Raw genomic sequence first — 18,782 nt, 5'->3', positions numbered from 1 at the left:
GGGGGGGGGCTGAACGTAGAAAAATAGTGGAGTAAGGAGAATTTTAGGATAATATTTTGGTTAAATGTAGATATGAAAGGACAGGATGGAGGAGTTAGGAAGGATGTGACTGGATAAAGGAGTTAATAAGACTGTATGCAGGAGTTAGGAAGGATTAGACTGTATGAAGGAGATAGGAAGGTAAGGTCATTATGGAGAAGATGGGACGGTTAAGACTGAATGGTGGAGAAGGAAGGATAAGACTGGATGGAGGAGTTAGAAAAGATAAGACTGCTCGGAGGAGATAGGAAGGAAAAGACTGGATAGAGGCGTTAGGAAAGAAAGACTGGATGGAGGAGATAGGAAGGATAAGACTGAATGGAAGAGTTAGGAAGGATAAGATTGGATTTAGAATTCAGGAAAGATAAGACTGCATGGAGAAAATAGGAAGGAAAAGACTGAATGGAGGAGTTAGGAAGGATAACACTGGATGGATGAGTTAGAAAAGATAAGACTGCATGGAGGAGAAAGGAAGGAAAAGACTGAATGGAGGAGTTAGGAAAGATAAGACTGGATGGAGGAGTTCGGAAGGATGAGGCTGTACGGAGAGATAGGAAGGAAAGACTGAATGGAGGAGTTAAAGGATAAGATTGGATTTAGGAGCTAGGAAAGATAAAACTGCGTGGAGAAAATAGGAAGAAAAAAATTGGATGGAGGAGTTAGGAAAGATGAGGCTGCATGGAGAGATAGGAAGGAAATACTGAATGGAGGAGTTAATAGGAAGAAAAAGATTGGATGGAGGAGTTAGGAAGGATGAAGCTGCATGGAGGAGATAGGAAGGAAAGACTGAATGGAGGAGTTAGGAAGGATGAGGCTTGATGGAGGAGTTAGGAAGGATGAGGCTGAACGGAGGAAATAGGAATGAAAGACTGGATGGAGGAGTTAGGAAAGATAAGACTGCATGGAGGAGATAGGAAGGAAAGACTGGATGGAGGAGTTAGGAAAGATAAGACTGCATGGACGAGATAGGAATGATAAGGCTTGATGGAGGAGGAATAAAAGCTAGAAGAGAGGGGTTGATGATAAACCTGAAGGTTGATGAAGGAAGTGGATCAGGGTCGGTAGTTGAGTAGGGAGAAATGTAGATCTAAAAGATAAAAAACCTTGCTTCCTGTATTCTCAGTCATTAGTATACGACGCTCTTTTTATTTTAAAAACACATTTTGGTTTCAGAATACATAATTCAAAATAAGGTTATGGTGATGGACCAAACCTCTGTTGATAAATAAGTAGATGTTATTTTCACATTTTTTGAAAATACATTTCGGTCTGGGTTGACCCTTGTCAGTTCTTGAGATTGTTTCTGTCATGAAGATTAAAAACAAACTAAATAATAGTATCTAACATAATACATAATAATGATCTGTTTCAATCTGTTCAATATATTTTCTACTAAGTTTAAATGTTTCCAAATAAAAGGTATCCTCACGTTACCCCCATTTCCCCTCCCCTTCTCTCCCATCTTTGTTTCATGACATGAATCTAAGAACCTTCATATTCTGTTTAAATGTGTTGAAACTGATAATTTATGCACGCAGTGCTGCTGGCTTTGTCTCATGCTGCGACTTTCTTTTTATAAGAGAGTAGATGCAAGGGTGGGGGTACACTCCGTCCCCCCAAGGGGGTGGGGTGTAGTCCAAACATTGTATGTTATCAGTATTAGTATCTTAAATTTATTTGTTTACGTTGTCAGTGTACAGTTACATACTGCACAAATATTATGGTACTCCTAGCTTAACAATAACACATACACAAATTAGTCAAAAATCCCCCTCCCCTCTACACCCTACACCCCCCCCCCCGCCCTTAGAAAAATCCCCCTTGATACCCTGAGCCCTACCCGTATATAAATCCCCCTACACCCGCATATTATCAAATTTATCGCGTGGGAAAGGACAAAAATGTTACTCCCACTTTTTTATCAGATGAAAAATATACATTAATTGTACGAAGCACTGAGGTCTGTTTTATAAGTATTTAAACAGTAAATAAAACTTAAACCAATTTCTTTCACCACGATATTCTACCAGATAGATAGATAGATATTGTGTAGGTCACATTGACCTTATGCATAGATATATATGCAGACAGATTTCATCACCTTAGGTTAGGTGGTCCTACTTGGTTTAGGGGGGGGTCATGGTCAGGGGATGGGGTGGAGATTATTGCAACTTATTATGAAGGAGGGGTAATATACGTTTTTATGACAAAAATAAATTTAACGAAATTGAGTTTTTGCCACAAACTCTGATTTTCAAATTCCTATATATTTGCGGATTCAATGTCACAGACCTTAGATATACCAAACTATGAATTCGGTTAGGTTTGAAATATCAAAGGTTTACACAATCAGGTTGTAAAGATAAAGTGAACAGTTGAGTTTGTAACAAAGACTCAATTTCTTAGTTTTTTTTTCGTCTAAAAAATACCTTTTTATGAATGGTGGATTTTTCTTAAGTTTTAGTAGCTTTAGATATATATTAATATCCCCCCTTCCGCTCAAAGGTTTATGTTTTTACAGACCCACTGTCTCTATACATGCAGAGTTCAGACGCACATGTTTCAATACGTCCTTCCTCTCACTCACCCTACTCTTCGCTCTCATACTTTCACCAAAGTTTCCCGAGACGTACTTTAGCACGCACAGACACACACACACACGGACACTCACTCAAACTTGTACTGTGCATTGAGCATGGTTAGGTGCACAGCAAACAAATATTATTGTACAGTTTGCGCACTACACTGCACACAAATATAATCCGTGCAAACACTGTAAGGTCAAATGGGTCTTATGAATACACAAATAACACTTAGACCGAGTAATAACAAACATGAATAGTGAATAGTGGTATTCAATTTTCTTCTGTACAATGTACATGACATAAGTACACCCGATCACAGGCTCTGGACGCAGTTGAGATTTACTCACAAAGGCTGAGTTCACAATACATGCGTTAGATACGCTTTGTTGCCTTTACGGGGAACTGAAGTAGATTTCAGTATTTAATTAGTCTTCTTTGTCTTGTTTGGTTCAACTAAAGGTCCCAATGATTGGACATTTTTAAACCTGGACATTTTACTGTCAGTAGTTAAAATTAGTAGGACAGTAACTAAGGTTAAATTTTATTCTAACTGTACATTGTACAAGGGAATTAAATGTATAAATATTTGCAGTTGCTTATAAATCTAAATGTTAAAACCAAGGCTTAGAATTGCCTAACTGTCCATTTTAGCCGTCTGAAGGCCTAATATTATAGGCCGACCTTTGCGTGCCAAATTAGGCAAACCCGCATCATAGCTGATGCAAAATTCATGCAAAAAATAAACTATTTAATATGAAATTTATAGACCAATCCTGTAAACCTTTTAAACTGCAGAAAACAGATGAAAGTTTTACTAAATATGAGCCTGCAGAATTTACAATCTGAAATATCATTCTTGGTTTAAGGTGCGACTAGTGGTTAGGTAATCAAAACAATCTTGTGCTAAAACAATTTATCACATTTGTTAGTTAGAAACATCGAGGTTCAGGATTGATCTTAACTGTAGGGTCGGTCTGGGTTGCTCTTGAGATAGCTTCTTGTAGATCTCATTCTCGTATATTCCTCGTATATAAAGGTAGTGATAATGGACGCTAATCCTTAAGTATGTAGGATGGGAACTACACCGAGAGCGTTCTGCGTAGTTGATGATTATACTGTAGCTTAGGTCATCTTCTATATGCTGGCAGGTAGAGAACTATCATCCCCCTGGTTAGGACTGTTCATGAAAATTTAAAGATAAATTTTTGCAGATGAAACTACTTGTCACTTGTATTTATTTTTAATAATTTCAGACCTAAGAATGAGATGATACAAGGATAGAATGGTACGTACACGAAGTGGCAGTGGACTACTAGGGCAGAAACAAGGACGAATGGAAGTGAGATTAAAATCTAGTGACGGGACGACTAGAAGTGTTCAGGTCAAAGCAATGGAATCCTTGGACGAAACATGTGAACTGTCAGATACTGTGAATCAGAAAAGAATTGGTGACTCGAACTGTGTTCGTGAATTGGAAAATCCTCGAAAACGTGCTCGATCCACGAGCCCCGTGAAGGAGGGAGAGGATTGGGTGTCCGGGGAGTGGCGAGGGGATGAGGGTCGAGAAGAGGTGTGGAGGGCAGAGGGAAGGTTGGAGGATGGATGGAGAGGAGAAGAAGAGAGTGAGGATAGTGAGGAGGATTTACCTCCTGGGGATAGGATGGCATATATTCATGTTGGCGAGGGTGGGGAGGCTGATCTCGAGGCTCAGCTTAAAGGTGATAATACTGGAACGCTTTTGTATTACAGATTTTTAACATTTTAGGAAAACGCTTAAATAAAAATCACAATTGGGTTTTAATGAATAATAATATAACTTTTTATAAACCGAAGTTTTTGTATGCAATGTCGGTTAGCAACTGTGTTTGACTATTTTCACGCTTGGCAACTCATTCTTTTTTCTGTTTTATATCATGGATTTATTTCTGCATTTGAAACCGGCTTTTTGTTTGTACTTTTAAATACTAATCTCTGCAAGTGCACGATCAGTTCTAAATTTTTTTAAAGATAGTATTTTAATAATTTCAGTTAATATATTGGCGTAATTGAATATTTAAATATCACTTTCTTTTTCATTCAATATTATATATTTATGTTTAAAGTTATCGTTATTATTATTATTATCATCCAGAAGAATCCTTGAGGGTTCTTTCCGGGCTTTCTCCTTTGTGTTTCAATATCTTTATGTTTCCATATTTTTGAGTTTTATATTGTGATGAATCTGATATTGTAGGTGAAGAGAACCTGGATATTCAGATACTAGAGGAAGAAGATCTACCAGATATTGATGAGACTGATATGATCCATGGACTTGATCACACTGGTGAGCAGGATTATAAATTTTGTTAACTAAGATCATATCGATTTAAAAAATCAAAACCTAAGTGATAATATGTGAGGGGGGTGGTGTTTGCATACATTTTACTGGAATAAATTAGGACCGCTAAGTAACTAGTTTAATAATAATAAAAAAGAAAAATATTTTTTTTTAAGATCTAGATATTTATTTACGTATCTACATTTTACAGGTTGTTAATATAGATTTAACACAATATTTTTTGCGATGTTATCGTGTTCATTGATAAGGTTGAAATCTAGAATTTTACAGATAAATTTTTTTAAGTTCTTTCAAGTTTGGATTTCTGGTAAAATTATATTAAAGTATTGATAAAGCAAAAGTTCGAAAAAAAACTTTATTATATATTAAAGGATATCATACTTTTGTGAAGAAAAATATTAACAGTTAATAATCAATGATTTAAAATCTGATCTAATAAGAAAATTCCAACCTTTGATTACCATCCTTGTTATTGTTTTGATCTTATTCTAAGGTGTCCCGAAGACCTTTTACATTAGTATACTAACATTTTTAGTAAAAATACAGTGTGAACGATGTTGTAAATTCTGAGCTTTTTAACTTCTGTTCGGGTTTAGAGAATAAAAAATTAAACCTGAATTTCAAACGTTTTTTTAAGCTTTAGAATCTGGTTCTTGAGATAATTATTTTGATTTTAATAAGAATTGTTTCATAATTTTGTGTCCAAGACTTGTTAATTTTCCAATTTTTTTACGAATTTTTAAAAACATATTTCTTTAGGAACTGCACGTGATTATATTGATGAAAGACATCGGTGTACAATACATTGTCCTATTGGATGTCAGGTAAACTAAACATTTTTTTTACTTAAATAGACTTCAAGCGTAATTCCAAGTGACCCTCCAAGCAGAAATGGCAATGCCCGATTCACAACTGTACCCTTGAAACCTTTAATTGATAAATTTTGCAATATTTTCAATTTTAATTCTTAATGTTCAGACTTATCTATTTTTCGGACGTCGGTGTTATTATGTATAAAGCTTGTCGCCATGTTTTATCCTTTCATTGAAATTTATATTGTTCTGTTTCCAGTTTTGACAAGATTGTGGCTTGTTATACAACATAATGGTCTTCTTTATTCAACCTGTGCTCCTCTTGTCAATTCTTCAAGGTTTTGTCTCGGGAATACAGAAAGATTAAATAACCTTGTTTTATTGTTTTTAATCAATGAAAAAAGATTAGAGTTTTTGCCTTGAATTTTGATCAATAAAAACTTCCTTTTTTCCATAAAGTGCATTGTTTCCCATGGATTATTGGATAATTTCAAAACTTTTAAAATGTCGTTCGATGTGAAAAAGGACTTTGAACGGAATTTCCAGTGACTCTAATTAAAAGGTCCGGTCCCGATTCACAACGGTCCATTTTTCCTCTTAACTGAGCAACAGTAAAAAGAATAAAGATACGCACGTAACTCTCCAGATGCATTAAAACTCAATTTATAAAACTAGAATTAACGAAAGATATTGTTTTCAGGGTCACCTGCGTCCTAATGAGATTGTTATCTATGAGAGCTTTAAGTTCGAGGGACGACTGCGCCGCCGGAAACGGTACAAGGGTCGTATCATCTACAATATCCGGTACAGAGATGCCAGGGATAGAGAACCTAGAGAGAGCAGGGAGAATAGACCTCAGACAGAATCTAGATCATCTTCATCCAGGTCAAATCTTATTCTATCAAAATCTTCCAAAAATTATTGTATCATTAGAAATCTAGATTTTGAGAAATTTAAACAATGTTAAAAACAAAAAACATAATTAACAATTTTAATGCTAAGCCAAGTTTTATGATGGAGTTAATTTTTAATATTTTGTTTGTTATATAATTTCAATATTTTAAAATATTTATAGTTTACGGGTTCCTGAGTAAAACCTTGGTCCCGATTTATCTGCTAAAAGATTAGGAAAAAATATGAGTTGTTAAAACTTTATACATTATGTCAAAGTATCTTATATCTCGACATGTTTTATCTCTCTGTACTATATGACATTGTTGAAATATGAATTTTGTATGCTTTTAGACACTGATGTTGCTAAGACACGTATACGTAGTACAGAACTGAATGTACCTTCATACACAGCCGTAGCAGCGAAAGCTGTAGATTAAAAGATTAGCAGTAAATACAAATATGATTTTTTGTTGGTAAAATACCATGTGACACTAATTTAATTTATATTTAGATCTTCCAAGCCACGGATTGAACGTCGACCCGTCCGAACCTCAAGAGATTCCCCTTATGATTCGCGGGGCTCGTTAGAGCGCAACCGCAGACGCGACCAAAGAGTAAGACGCAGCAACGTGACGCGCGGTCCCCAAAATTCAAACAAAGAGACGAGTGCTCCGGGTGCAACAAAGACGACGCACGGTCGCGGGTTTCCCATCAGCAAGGTGCGCATGTCCTCGAGGATCCAACTGTTGCTCGACATGCCCCCAGCCAGCAGAGAGGTGATGGAAGCTAACTCCTGGAACCAAGAGGATAGATCACTTAACATCTACGTTAAAGAAGACGATCTGCTCACTCTCCACCGGCATCCGGTCGCACAGTCAACAGATTCTATCCGGTCCAAGATCGGCTACGAGACAGGTCTTCATGTGTTTGAGTTGACGTGGCCGGTTCAACAGCGTGGTACACATGCTGTTGTTGGTGTCGCTACTAACGAGGCGCCCCTACACTCAGTTGGATATCAATCCCTGATAGGGAACAATGATCAAACCTGGGGCTGGGACCTTGGTAGGAACAAGGCGTACCACGACAGTAACAACAGGCCGGGTGTGACCTATCCCGCCTGTCTAGCCCCGGACGAGACTTTCCAGGTGCCCGATAAGTTTATCATGGTCCTCGACATGGACGAGGGTACAATGTCTTTCATGGTCGAGGGAAATTACCTTGGCACCGCGCACACAGGACTGCGCGGGAAAAAAGTTTACGTTATAATTAGCGCTGTCTGGGGACACTGTGAGATAACTATGCGGTATTTAAACGGGTTAGAAGGAGGACCACTCAGTCTGCTCAACCTTTCTAGGCTGAAGATCAGACAGTGCCTGGGCAAGAAGAGGTTAGAGGAAGGTGAGATAAATAACCTTGTCCTACCCAGGAGCATGAAATCATATCTCAAGTATCAGCATAACTATAGTGAGGAGACTCGATAAGAGTCGGTGAAGAACAAAACTAAAGATTCGTCCTGTATTCGCCCTACTTGCGACTAGAACCATGGACTAGTTTAGACTGAATACTGGACTACTAGTCCACTGTATAGTAGGGTTGATTTAAGAAAACAACCCTCGAGAAAATTCACACAGAAATTTCATGTAAATTAATGAATTGATGACTTAACGGACATTGTGTTCGTTTTATTTCGACCCATAAAGGTGTTCAATAAGTTGATGAAAACGAAATTTCAATATTAAAGCTGGACTTAAAAGATTTACAGAAATTTGGCTAATTTGTAAAACCCACTGACCAATCCTTATTTGAATTTAATTCAGCTGATTTTGAACATCTTTTTTAGCACATTTGTAAATATACAAGTAAAAGTTAGACTGAGACAAAGTAACGAATGAAAGCTATGAAATTATCCTTTTTTTTAAACGCCCGCCTATTTTGAGGCAGTTGATTTGAATTAATAAATTAATTGCTAAATTACATGACAACAGACTTTAAATCTCAGGTGATTGATTCACATATTTCTTCTTGCTAAATACTTTTTCGTTTTTTTTTTAACTTCAGTTAGATTTTTTCTGATTTAAAATCCTTGTTTGCGCCGTAAAAACTTGTTTTCAAAACTGGTTTTATGGTGGAAAGGAGCCATATTATTTTAAATACAGTTTTAATAGAAGTTTAAATATTTGAATCAAGCTTATTGTCGAGAATTCTGATATCATTAAATTAATATTCCCAGCCTATTTATCTTTCTATCTATTACCTAACCTACCTCTGTTGTTGCGCTTTTTTTTCAAGCGTAACTATTACCTAACAAAGCCCCTGTATTTTAACTTCTAAGAATCCCCATTTTTCAAATCAGACCTTATCATATCACGACCCCCCCACACACCTGTGGATCTGATATTTATATATTCTTCTGTAGATAGAAAATTTTATATGTAGATAATACCTCTAAGGGCCTTAAATTAAGTGGGTGTGCTTGCAGCACTCCCCACATGTGACAATCCATTGCCATTCATGCATTTTATTCTTATTTTCTAATCTAAATTCTAGTTAATCCAGAACAATGGCATTATTCAGATGTTTTTTATACTTTTGTACAAAATATAATAAAGTTATTATCTGTAAATGTGCATTTTATTGAAGGGGTTGCCGGGGGGTTAAATACTTATAAATGATATTACAATGTGAAGTTATTGTACAGGCAGTGTTGCAAAAAAAATGATTTTTTCTGTTGTATTTAACATCTACTTCATCTTTTTTCTCTTAAATTATTTAAGAAATTTTTTTTGGAACAAAATTTACATAAAATACAAGGTTTGTTATTATTTAGGGGTAGGTCACAATATCTTGACCAAGCTATGCTAATATATAGAGGACCGTGGGCCGCTCCAAATTTCGTGTCATAAAGTTATATTTCTGAATTCTTAATTTCAGGGGACATTAGTGCCAACCCTATTTCTAACACTTAGTGCAAGTAATGGGTCAGTGTCAGTAATGGGTCAAATCTGTAAAGTTATCTTTTTCAAGCGTAAAAATCTTTTTTATCCCAGCCATGCAGAACGAGGGAGGGAACAACTGGACGTCATGAGCCTCCGCTTTGCAGACATAAGCCTCCTAGAAATGCTAGGCAGACCGAGCCTCCGCTATGCAGTAATCGAGCCTCTACCATACAGCACAGCTTTTTTAAATCTTTGTTTTCAATTGTAATGAAAAAAGTTGACAATTTTTTTTGACATAGTGGCATAAGAATTTTACTTCAGATTAGATTTATTTATTGATTGTCATGATTATAAACATATATAGACTCGGGAAGTGGTTTATAAAATTTATACTAAAACTTTAAACATTTCTTACGCAGCAAGGAAGACATTGGAGAAATATTTCTGGAGTAAATTCAGTCTGTTTTGTACTTAAATAAAATTTTCTAGATTTATTTTGAACTACAAAAAAAGGCATCACTTAAATCAAAGATTTTAAAAGATGAAATGAAATTTAATTCAAATTTTTTTCTTTAAATATTTTCCTTTTCATGTAAAAAATGCTTAAAGTCTTAAATACCACTTAGTCAAAATTAGTAACTATTTATGATAATTGATAAATACTTCTCATTTGAGAAAACTCTCATTCACTACCTCGAAAAATTTGAAAAAATCTTTCTTAGAAATAAAACACAAGTTTTAAAAAACCTCCTGTATTACACAGTCATATTTTGATGTATTGTGAATGCTCATTTCTGCATAGTGTCTGCATAGCGGAGGCTCATGGCGTCCGGGGATTTCCTCCCTCCCAGAACAAAACAGTACATTTATTTAAAATGGGTCGTTGATGGTCGTCTTTGATCTTTAAAATAATCACGCAATTTTTTCATAAGCCTAATTTTATAAGTAAAATTAAAGATCTAGTAATTACAGAATTTACTAGTCTTTCTATTTCCAAAATGTGGTCTGCCTATTTTGTACTTTAAATATTAGTATTACCGGAGAATTTGGACAATTTTGGGATTTATTTGATAAAATTAAAATCTGAACGAAATTCGCAATATCTCCGGTAATACATATTTACAGCACAAAAATGACAGACCAGATTTTGAAAATCCCAAGCCTTGGAGAATTTTGTGGTAATGTTTCAAGAATCATTCATGTTAAAAAGGTTCACTACTGAATTTGTCTCAAATAAATACAACGATCAAAGACGACTTTCAAATTGTCTTGCTACTGTTATGTTTAGAGGGACATTCTGTAAATACAGGGTTACCCACAAAGGATGAGACTGTAAAGACGACCTGAAACTCAGAAAATATGACGATTTAAAGCTTGATTTTTGGTTTCTGCATTCAAACAAATTTCGTCTCTGAAGTCTAATCCCTTGTGGGTAACCATGTTAAAAATTTAAGCAAGACACGTTGTTAACAGTTACCGCATTTCAGCTAATGTTGCGTGGGGAACATATATTCTGATTTCGAATCATTTACTCAAATTCATATTGCCAATTTTCAAGCCTTTACGCACTTTCGGAACAAAAAATTTGTATAAGATAAAATCTACTCGAATAGTAGAAAACATAAGAATACTTCTTCCATAATTTTAAGATCATTACGCCATGCATTGAGAAATAAAAATATCAATATTAGTTTGTTCTCTATATACTTATTTAACAAGAAATGCTAATAAAAATGCTGGAAAATTAATCATCTTTATCTCTCAATTAACAAATAAAATGTGGAAACCTGATTCTAATTCAGCAATTATTTTAGTATTCTGGAGACAATTTTGTTGTTTTCAGTGATTTATTTTGTAAGTTATGAAAAATAGTTTTGTTTTGAATTTCGAATTATACTCAAATAACGGGAAAGTGGAGTTTGTTTCGGAAATGAGACAATGATTACTATTCGGCAGTGTTTAGGATCCGGATCCAAGAGTCAAAATATCAACAAAAAACTTCAGAAAAATCCAGGATTCGGATCCACATCAAAATCAAATGGATCCTAAGCAGTAAGCACTTGCAATTCGGAAATTCAATTTTCAGGATATGCATCAAAATGGAAAGCCTAGCACTGTTGGTGCATGCAATAAGAAATAGGACCTGAACCCGTTTTGGAACTTATAATTTTTTCCTGTTTTAAACTTCCTTACAAGATGGATATCCTAGCCGCCTCACAATACACAAAATAACGTGTGATATTCATCGGACGGCATTTTCGAATTCAAATAGAAATTTCCAAATAATTTCAAAAAGCACTAAATTTTTCTTCGATTTGAAGAAAAAATAATCACATAACAATAATAAATTATTAAATATTAATTATTAAATAAATTTTGCCAAATGTCTCCCCCTTTCCCGTTTTTCTTTCGTTATTCGTTTCCTTCTTTTAATTTTTAAATTTTTCTTTTTTGTCTCACATAGTGTGCCCCTTCGGCAAAAGGGGGGGGGGGGTTGCACGTGCCCCTGTGCCCCCTAGCTACGAGCCTGAACTAAGTAATATATGAAAAGCAACATGAATAGAAATTTTATTTAAGCAAGCGCTCACCATTTATAAATATATTATAGTTTTTCTAAACTGTCAAAATAGATTATTTAAAAACGGAATTTATGGGTTACATGTTTACTGTAGATTTTTAACCCTACTTTATACTCAACTAGTCAAATCAGCTGCAGCGTTACGTTTCAAATTAAACGATTAAAATCTGTTTTCATGGTGCATATTTTTGAGATCAATAAAATCTGGATAAAGACGACTTTCGTCGGACCAAGAAGTCAAAGAACGGCCGAAAGAAAAATTTCTTATAGGATTCCGGCTCAGAAGAAAAAAATTCAGTTTTATATTATTTCAACATTTTTCGAATTTATTGAATACTTTTTAACAAAGATGGTTACTTATAAAATAAAAACCATAATAAATAAGTTAAATCGAAGACGACTTCTCAATCTCATCTCAGAAGTTTTCCTCACCTCTTCAATGTTGCTTGGATTTGTAAATTTCTTAAATATTTAAGCAAAAATGCAGGGACCAAGTTTAAACCGTTTCAAAAATGAAAAAATATGTAAAGTAAACATTACTGTTAACCATTAACTTTAAGACCTCTGAATAATGTCGTCTTCAACTTAAAACCTCCTCTCGGAGACAAAACCAAACCAAATTTCAGCCCGCAATTACTTTGTACTCCGCCTCATGGAGCCTAAAACATTTTTCGTTTATTGTGAAATCATTAAAGTTAAACAAGAATAGTTTCATATAAAACATCAGTGAATTTCATTAAATATTCAAAATGTACAGGGTGTCCCACATCAAATTAGACCGCGTCAATGGGTCTAAATTACAATTTCCGGGATACATCAGAAAATTTAAGAAGAATGAATCATTTTAAAAAATTTAATTAGGCTAATAGAAATTTTTTTTGCAGAAAATGCTAGATTTTGTGAGTATTATGTGCGTATTTTGGCGTTAAAGATTGGAGATAATCTAATATGATATGGGACGCTCTGTAACTTTTTCAGAAGTTTATAAAAAGCATTTCAATACCAATCAACAATAAGTTCCCCTATCATCCCCTATTAAATCGTAAGATTTTTTTTATTATTAACATTCATTACAACATTGTACATGTAACCATGATCTATAATTTATGTTATTTTTTTTAGGAAATAAAGCTTTTGTTATCGATTTTCTTGAGACGGGACAATTCTGTTGTGTGTATTGCTACGACCGACTGGGATATAAGAGTCTGGGGAAATAAATATCCCCCACCAGAATCTCAACGGGTCTTTTATTCAAATTTGTCTGGTGTGTTGCTGTTATCTGTCAACAATTACTTACTTTGGCTATTTTATACACTTTTAATTATAAAGAAGTTTGAAAGGCGAATGTACAATACACAATTGGACTTGAGAAGTTGAGATTAATTTTAATGCATGGAATTTTATGTGTCAATATTTTAAAGTAATAAATTTTTCTACGGTAATACAATACAATTAAGAATAGTGGTTTCAAATACTAAATAACGCATGCAGTTGCAGTTTATTTTTATAGAGTACTAGGCTTTCAGGGCGCTGTGCACCCGTCTTATATTTCAATTTTTAATTGTTGCTTCGTGAATTTTCTCTTTGTATACATTAAAAACAAAAATAAAAAAGTTTGCGAATTATATATGAATTTTCATGGAATTTCAAAGTTTATGAAATCGAAATTTTTTGAAGGAAAATTCTTGAAATTCTATTCTGATCATTCATAAAACTTTCCTGGGTTCATGTGAGGTCCCACCGAAAAATAGGGCCCGATCGGTTCAGTCCTTTTGACGTCTATTGGATACAAACAAACAAAGAGACAGACAAGCAAAGTTTATGGAAGAACATTTTTCTCATTTTCTGGAGTGAGTATAAAGAAAATTTAACGGCGACACTTAGTTAGTTAAATAGTTCCTAAGTGCAAGAAAGAAATCCTTTGACATTTACAATCAATCAGAAATTGATAAATAAACTTTTCTTTAGTTTCAGAAGTAAAAATTTAAAAGAAGGCGCAAACGAGGGAGAGGTGGCATGGATCTTCAGGGTTTGAAATAAAAAACTTACCTTAAACTTTGCACCATTTTGTAAGAAAAAGGCTCAAAAAATGTTTATCGAAAATTTTTTTTTGAGCGTCTAATTCAGATATATTTTGAGATGTACAAAAATGAATTGAAATTAAAGCTTGAAAGTAACCAAAGGCTGCAGCTACCTCATACAAACCAAAAAGGAACAGTGTTTTCTAGAAAAATTCCCATGATAACTCTGTCTTTAGGGTTTGGTAATACGTTTATTTTCATAGAAACAAGTTCAGACATGTTTACCTTCTTAATACAACTATGGAAATTTGAGTTGATACGATACACAAACAATGTATAAAATCTATGTGTTATTTCAATTTTGATATTTTTACCTTCTTAATGCAACCATGGAAATTTGAGTTAAGTTGATACGATACACAAACAATGTATACAATCTATGTGTTATTTCAATTTTGATATTTTTATTATTTTATTACAAGAATAAAGAAGATATAATATCACTACCAAACTATTTTTTTCCAAAATTTTACTTTTACCCCCATTTTTAGCTTTATCAAGTTTTAAGTGTTTTTATTTGTAAGCATTTTCTCTTTTTACATCATTAAACAATAACAAAAAAAAGTCTCTTTTAATTTGGGGATTTAAAATAGTTCACATTTATTAAAACTTTTTTGAGGGAAATACTTTTTATATTCTCACCATGATTAGACCTTCTCTGGGGCCATGTGAGGTCCAACAAAAAATTGGGTCTCATTGATCCTGCCGTTTTCACGCTTATTGGATACAAAAAACAAACAGACAGACAAAGAAACTTTTTATTTAGAATATTCCAATTGTGTTTTGCACGTCAAGGATAAAAGAATCATTAATTCGTAAATTAGGAGAGCTGTTTTAAATTTCATATTAATTTCTAGTAAATAAATCAACCACCCTCCCCTCTACAAACTATTAAATAAATTTGCCATCCTCCCCTCTTCAAACTAGTAAATAAATCTACCATCCTCCCCTCTGGAAACTATCAAATAAATCTACCATCCTTCCCTCTGCAAACTATCAAATAAATCTGCCATGCTCCCCTTCGCAAACTATTAAATAAATCTACCACCCTCCCCTCTGCAAACTAGTTAATAGATCTGCCATCCTCCTCTCTGCAAACTATTAAATAAATCTGCCATCCTCCCCTCTTCAAACTAGTAATTAAATCTGCCATCCTCCCCTCTTCAAACTAGTAATTAAATCTGCCATCCTCCTCTCTGCAAACTAGAAAATAAATCTGCCATCCTCCCCTCCGCAAACTATTAAATAAATCTGCCATCCTCCCCTCTGCAAACTAGTAAATAATTTGTTTCTGGCATTTGATAAATCGTTTATAATAACACCCAGATCAGATGCAGTGTCTAGTTTCAATAGAAGATCAGGGTTTAAGAAGGTAAATCTTTCTTTGAAAAGTGTCCCAATTTCAGCAATTAAAAACCATGTCCCAGAAAGACACACAGATAAATGGGGGAGGGGGGGGAGGTTGATTTATTTCGGTGGAAGTTTCCGGTTAAAAAAGTTGGTAAATATTCTTTAATTTGGAACAGTAACAAACATCACATATACCAAAAACTGGTTTTATGTTTTGAGGGACATTGAACATTGTCCTGAAATTATGAAACAATAATATTCATGATAGTTAATATCATTTTTCTTTTACTTGACAGTTTAAATTTAAAACTAATTCAAGGTGGATCAAATAAAAAATATCTCCATTCTTCTGCAGACATTTCACCGCTCTAATTCTCAGATAGAGGACATCGTTGTTCACCAGGCATCAGCTGATTAACAACGGTCCCTTGAATTCATATCCTTGCTTAAACAATTACAGTAGAACCAAGAAAGTGAAAGCCAGAAACTGGAAGACGACTTTATAGCAATACTTAAATGCAATTAGGGTTTCCACGAAATGGCTAAATCTTTTGTTCGCGCAAATTTTATTTTTGCGAACTTTTGCGCTATTTTTGCGCATGAAACGCAATGAGTTTTGCGCGGTTTTGCGCTATTTATTTTGCGCAATTTGCGCAAAACCGGAAATATTTTTTGCGAAAGTTGCGCATGAAACGAAAATTTAGTTTTGCGCAATTTGCGCAAAACCGCAAGTTTTTGCGCAAAACCGCAAGTTTTACGCAAAATGTAACTTTTTAGGCACATTGTCAAAAATTGATATTCTAAGCTTAGAATTAAACAACTGAAGATTATTCCATATACAAAAAAAATATTAACATACAAGTATGATAACGATTATACTTCCAGTTACAAAAAGTTTAAATTAAGGGACCAAAATTAATAAAATAGAAATTAGAGAGTTTGAAACTTGGCAATATTTTAAGCCTATTGAATAATTTCAAGTGACCTGGCCTTAAAAGCTTTGCTTAATCATGAGTATGAATTGTATTCTTAAATTTTTTTAATCAAATTTCTGAAATCTTTTTAATCTCATATAAAATAATGCAAGACTGTAACCAATGCCTGAAGAATCCACTTTTAGGAAATATGCATGTCCAAAACTAAAATTGTCGAGAAAATTGTGAGATTTGAACTCTTCTTAATTGTCATTGGTCAATTATGTAAAAGTGACCAATAGGAAGACATTCCAAAACAAGATTTTTCCAGAATTGAATTCTAAGAAACACACACCGTCACCAACCGTTTGATTTTTACGAAATTGCGGATTTGCGCAAAACTCTTGTTACGGAATTGCGCAAAACTTGAGTTTCGCAAAAGCGGAATAGGGCAATTTTGCGCGAAATGACTTTTGCGAATGATTGCGCAAATTGTTGTTTTTTCGCGCAAAATTGATGCGCAAAGAAAGAAAAATATTGCGTTTCGTTCCGCAAAAATTGCGCAAAAGTTTTGCGAATGGAAACCCTAAATGCAATACTTAAATGTTGTTACAAAGCAAACACTTAAATCAAAGTTATAACTTGAGTTTTCTGGTTATCACTGTAAATACAATTTTGCCGATTTTCTCCATTTCTGTGCATCTATGTTGATGAAATTTTAGAATTTAATAAATATTGCATGCTTATACTTGTTTTTAAAATTAAAAGGAAAAAAAAATTGCGGATTTTTTCCTCGAGCCACAAAAGTACCCCATCTCTTCCAAGCAAAAAACTAAAGAATTATTTTATATGTTATTTTTCAATTTTATTTAATGACTAATGAGCTAGGGAGGGGGTGCAGAGGCGCCATGATCCCCGCAAAAATGATCTCCGAACCTCAGGATTTGCAGAATTACCTCCAGGCCCCGCAAAACTGTAAATCCTGAGGTTCGGAGATCATTTTTGCGGGGATCATGGCGCCTCTGCACCCTCTCCCTCAATGAGCAAATCGATTATAGAATGTGGTTGAAAATTTTCAAATAAATCATTTAATGGAGAAAAAAACATGTGCTTGAAAACCTCAAACTACAGGGTGTCCCAAAAAACATGGGAATTCAGTGACGAATCGGATATCGGCTTTGTTATGAATTAGCATTGTAATACATAATTTCAAAAGCCATACGATTATTATGTCTGCCTAGAGTTTATTTCATGAAAAGGGTAAAAGACTATAAAGATGTGTTTATACTTTAAAATGTCTCCGCAAGATGAACAGTGAAGACGGACAAGTTTACTCTGTTTGTATACAGCAATTTTCTTGTTTTACTAAGTACACCCTTATGCAGTAAAAATATAAACAAACAAATTGTAAACATAGCAGACGAAACTCTTACAGATTACAGCTTTCTCGGTAGGTATCACTATACTAAATCAAAGAATTTATTATAAAGACGATATCGAATTTGTCACTGAATTCCCATTTTTATTGGGACACCCTGTACTTGTATTTTTCTCAGTATAGTCCCACAATCCTACTAACACCTAAATGGTGTCAATCGGAGAAAGGTTATATAAAGATTGTGAAGGTTAAAAAAAATGTAAAATAATTATATCTGAAGTATCCAAAAACTTTTATGGGACACCCTATAGGTTTCGTAATTTAAAACTGGAATTATCTAGATTTATCAAAATTTCGGGTTTTCACTTTTCCTCCTACATTAGCTTAGATATAATCATCGCTATCATCGCTAGGGCTGAGGCTGTTCTTACTTTTTACTTAACGGGCCCCTGCAGATTAATTGTCAAATATTTTAGATAGTTACAGAGTGTCCCACGAAACATGACAGTTAATAAATAGTTTTGAATGTCGTCTTACATATACTGTATTTTGATATAAAAGGCTTTTTGCAGTTTATTTCGTTAACAAAATCTTTTACTCAAATCAATTTTACTATAATATGTATAATATTATGTATAATATTTTATTATTTTCTTTGGTATCAAATTATGGAAGAAGACAGTCTAAACTATTCACCAACTGTCTTGTTTCGTGGGACACCCTGTATGTATTTTGGCTAAAATAAGTACATACATTTAGTATTTTATTTTATGAAATTAACATATATCTTATTTTATCACAAAAAACAAAGCACCAAGTAATTTAGAAAAAGAGAAGGAGGAAAAAATGCAAATGTAAAGTGTTTAATCTTTTACCG

General features: G+C 34.1%; 1 protein-coding gene across 3 annotated transcripts; it reads left to right on the top strand.

Moving 5' to 3' along the window:
* The first annotated feature begins 3,877 nt into the window (after positions 1-3,877).
* Positions 3,878-9,291, top strand: LOC111696862 (uncharacterized). 3 transcript variants are annotated; one of them, XM_023466611.1, is made up of 7 exons: positions 3,878-4,342; positions 4,858-4,947; positions 5,722-5,786; positions 6,475-6,659; positions 7,180-8,368; positions 8,509-8,667; positions 9,085-9,291. In XM_023466611.1, the coding sequence occupies exons 1-5, from the start codon at positions 3,907-3,909 to the stop codon at positions 8,147-8,149; spliced, it is 1,746 nt and encodes a 581-aa protein (XP_023322379.1). In that variant the 5' UTR covers positions 3,878-3,906; the 3' UTR covers positions 8,150-8,368; positions 8,509-8,667; positions 9,085-9,291. The 3 variants fall into 3 exon arrangements, with proteins under 3 accessions (XP_023322379.1, XP_023322378.1, XP_023322377.1); XM_023466610.1 differs by having other exon boundaries at positions 7,180-8,667; positions 9,105-9,291; XM_023466609.1 differs by having other exon boundaries at positions 7,180-8,667.
* The last annotated feature ends 9,491 nt before the right edge of the window (positions 9,292-18,782 follow it).

This window comes from Eurytemora carolleeae, unplaced genomic scaffold (assembly GCF_000591075.1).
Source record: "Eurytemora carolleeae unplaced genomic scaffold, Eaff_2.0 scaffold249, whole genome shotgun sequence".
Classification (NCBI taxonomy): Eukaryota; Metazoa; Arthropoda; class Copepoda; order Calanoida; family Temoridae; genus Eurytemora; species Eurytemora carolleeae.
Note: the sequence above shows the minus strand (reverse complement) of the source record. Positions and strands in the feature narration are given on the sequence as shown.

Excerpts from the sequence above, each read along its gene's own strand:
- LOC111696862 (XM_023466611.1), top strand. The coding sequence starts at position 3,907 with ATGGTACGTACACGAAGTGGCAGTGGACTACTAGGGCAGAAACAAGGA. Across the intron at positions 4,948-5,721 it reads CCATGGACTTGATCACACTG|GAACTGCACGTGATTATATT; the intron begins GTGAGCAGGATT and ends ATATTTCTTTAG. Across the intron at positions 5,787-6,474 it reads ATTGTCCTATTGGATGTCAG|GGTCACCTGCGTCCTAATGA; the intron begins GTAAACTAAACA and ends TATTGTTTTCAG.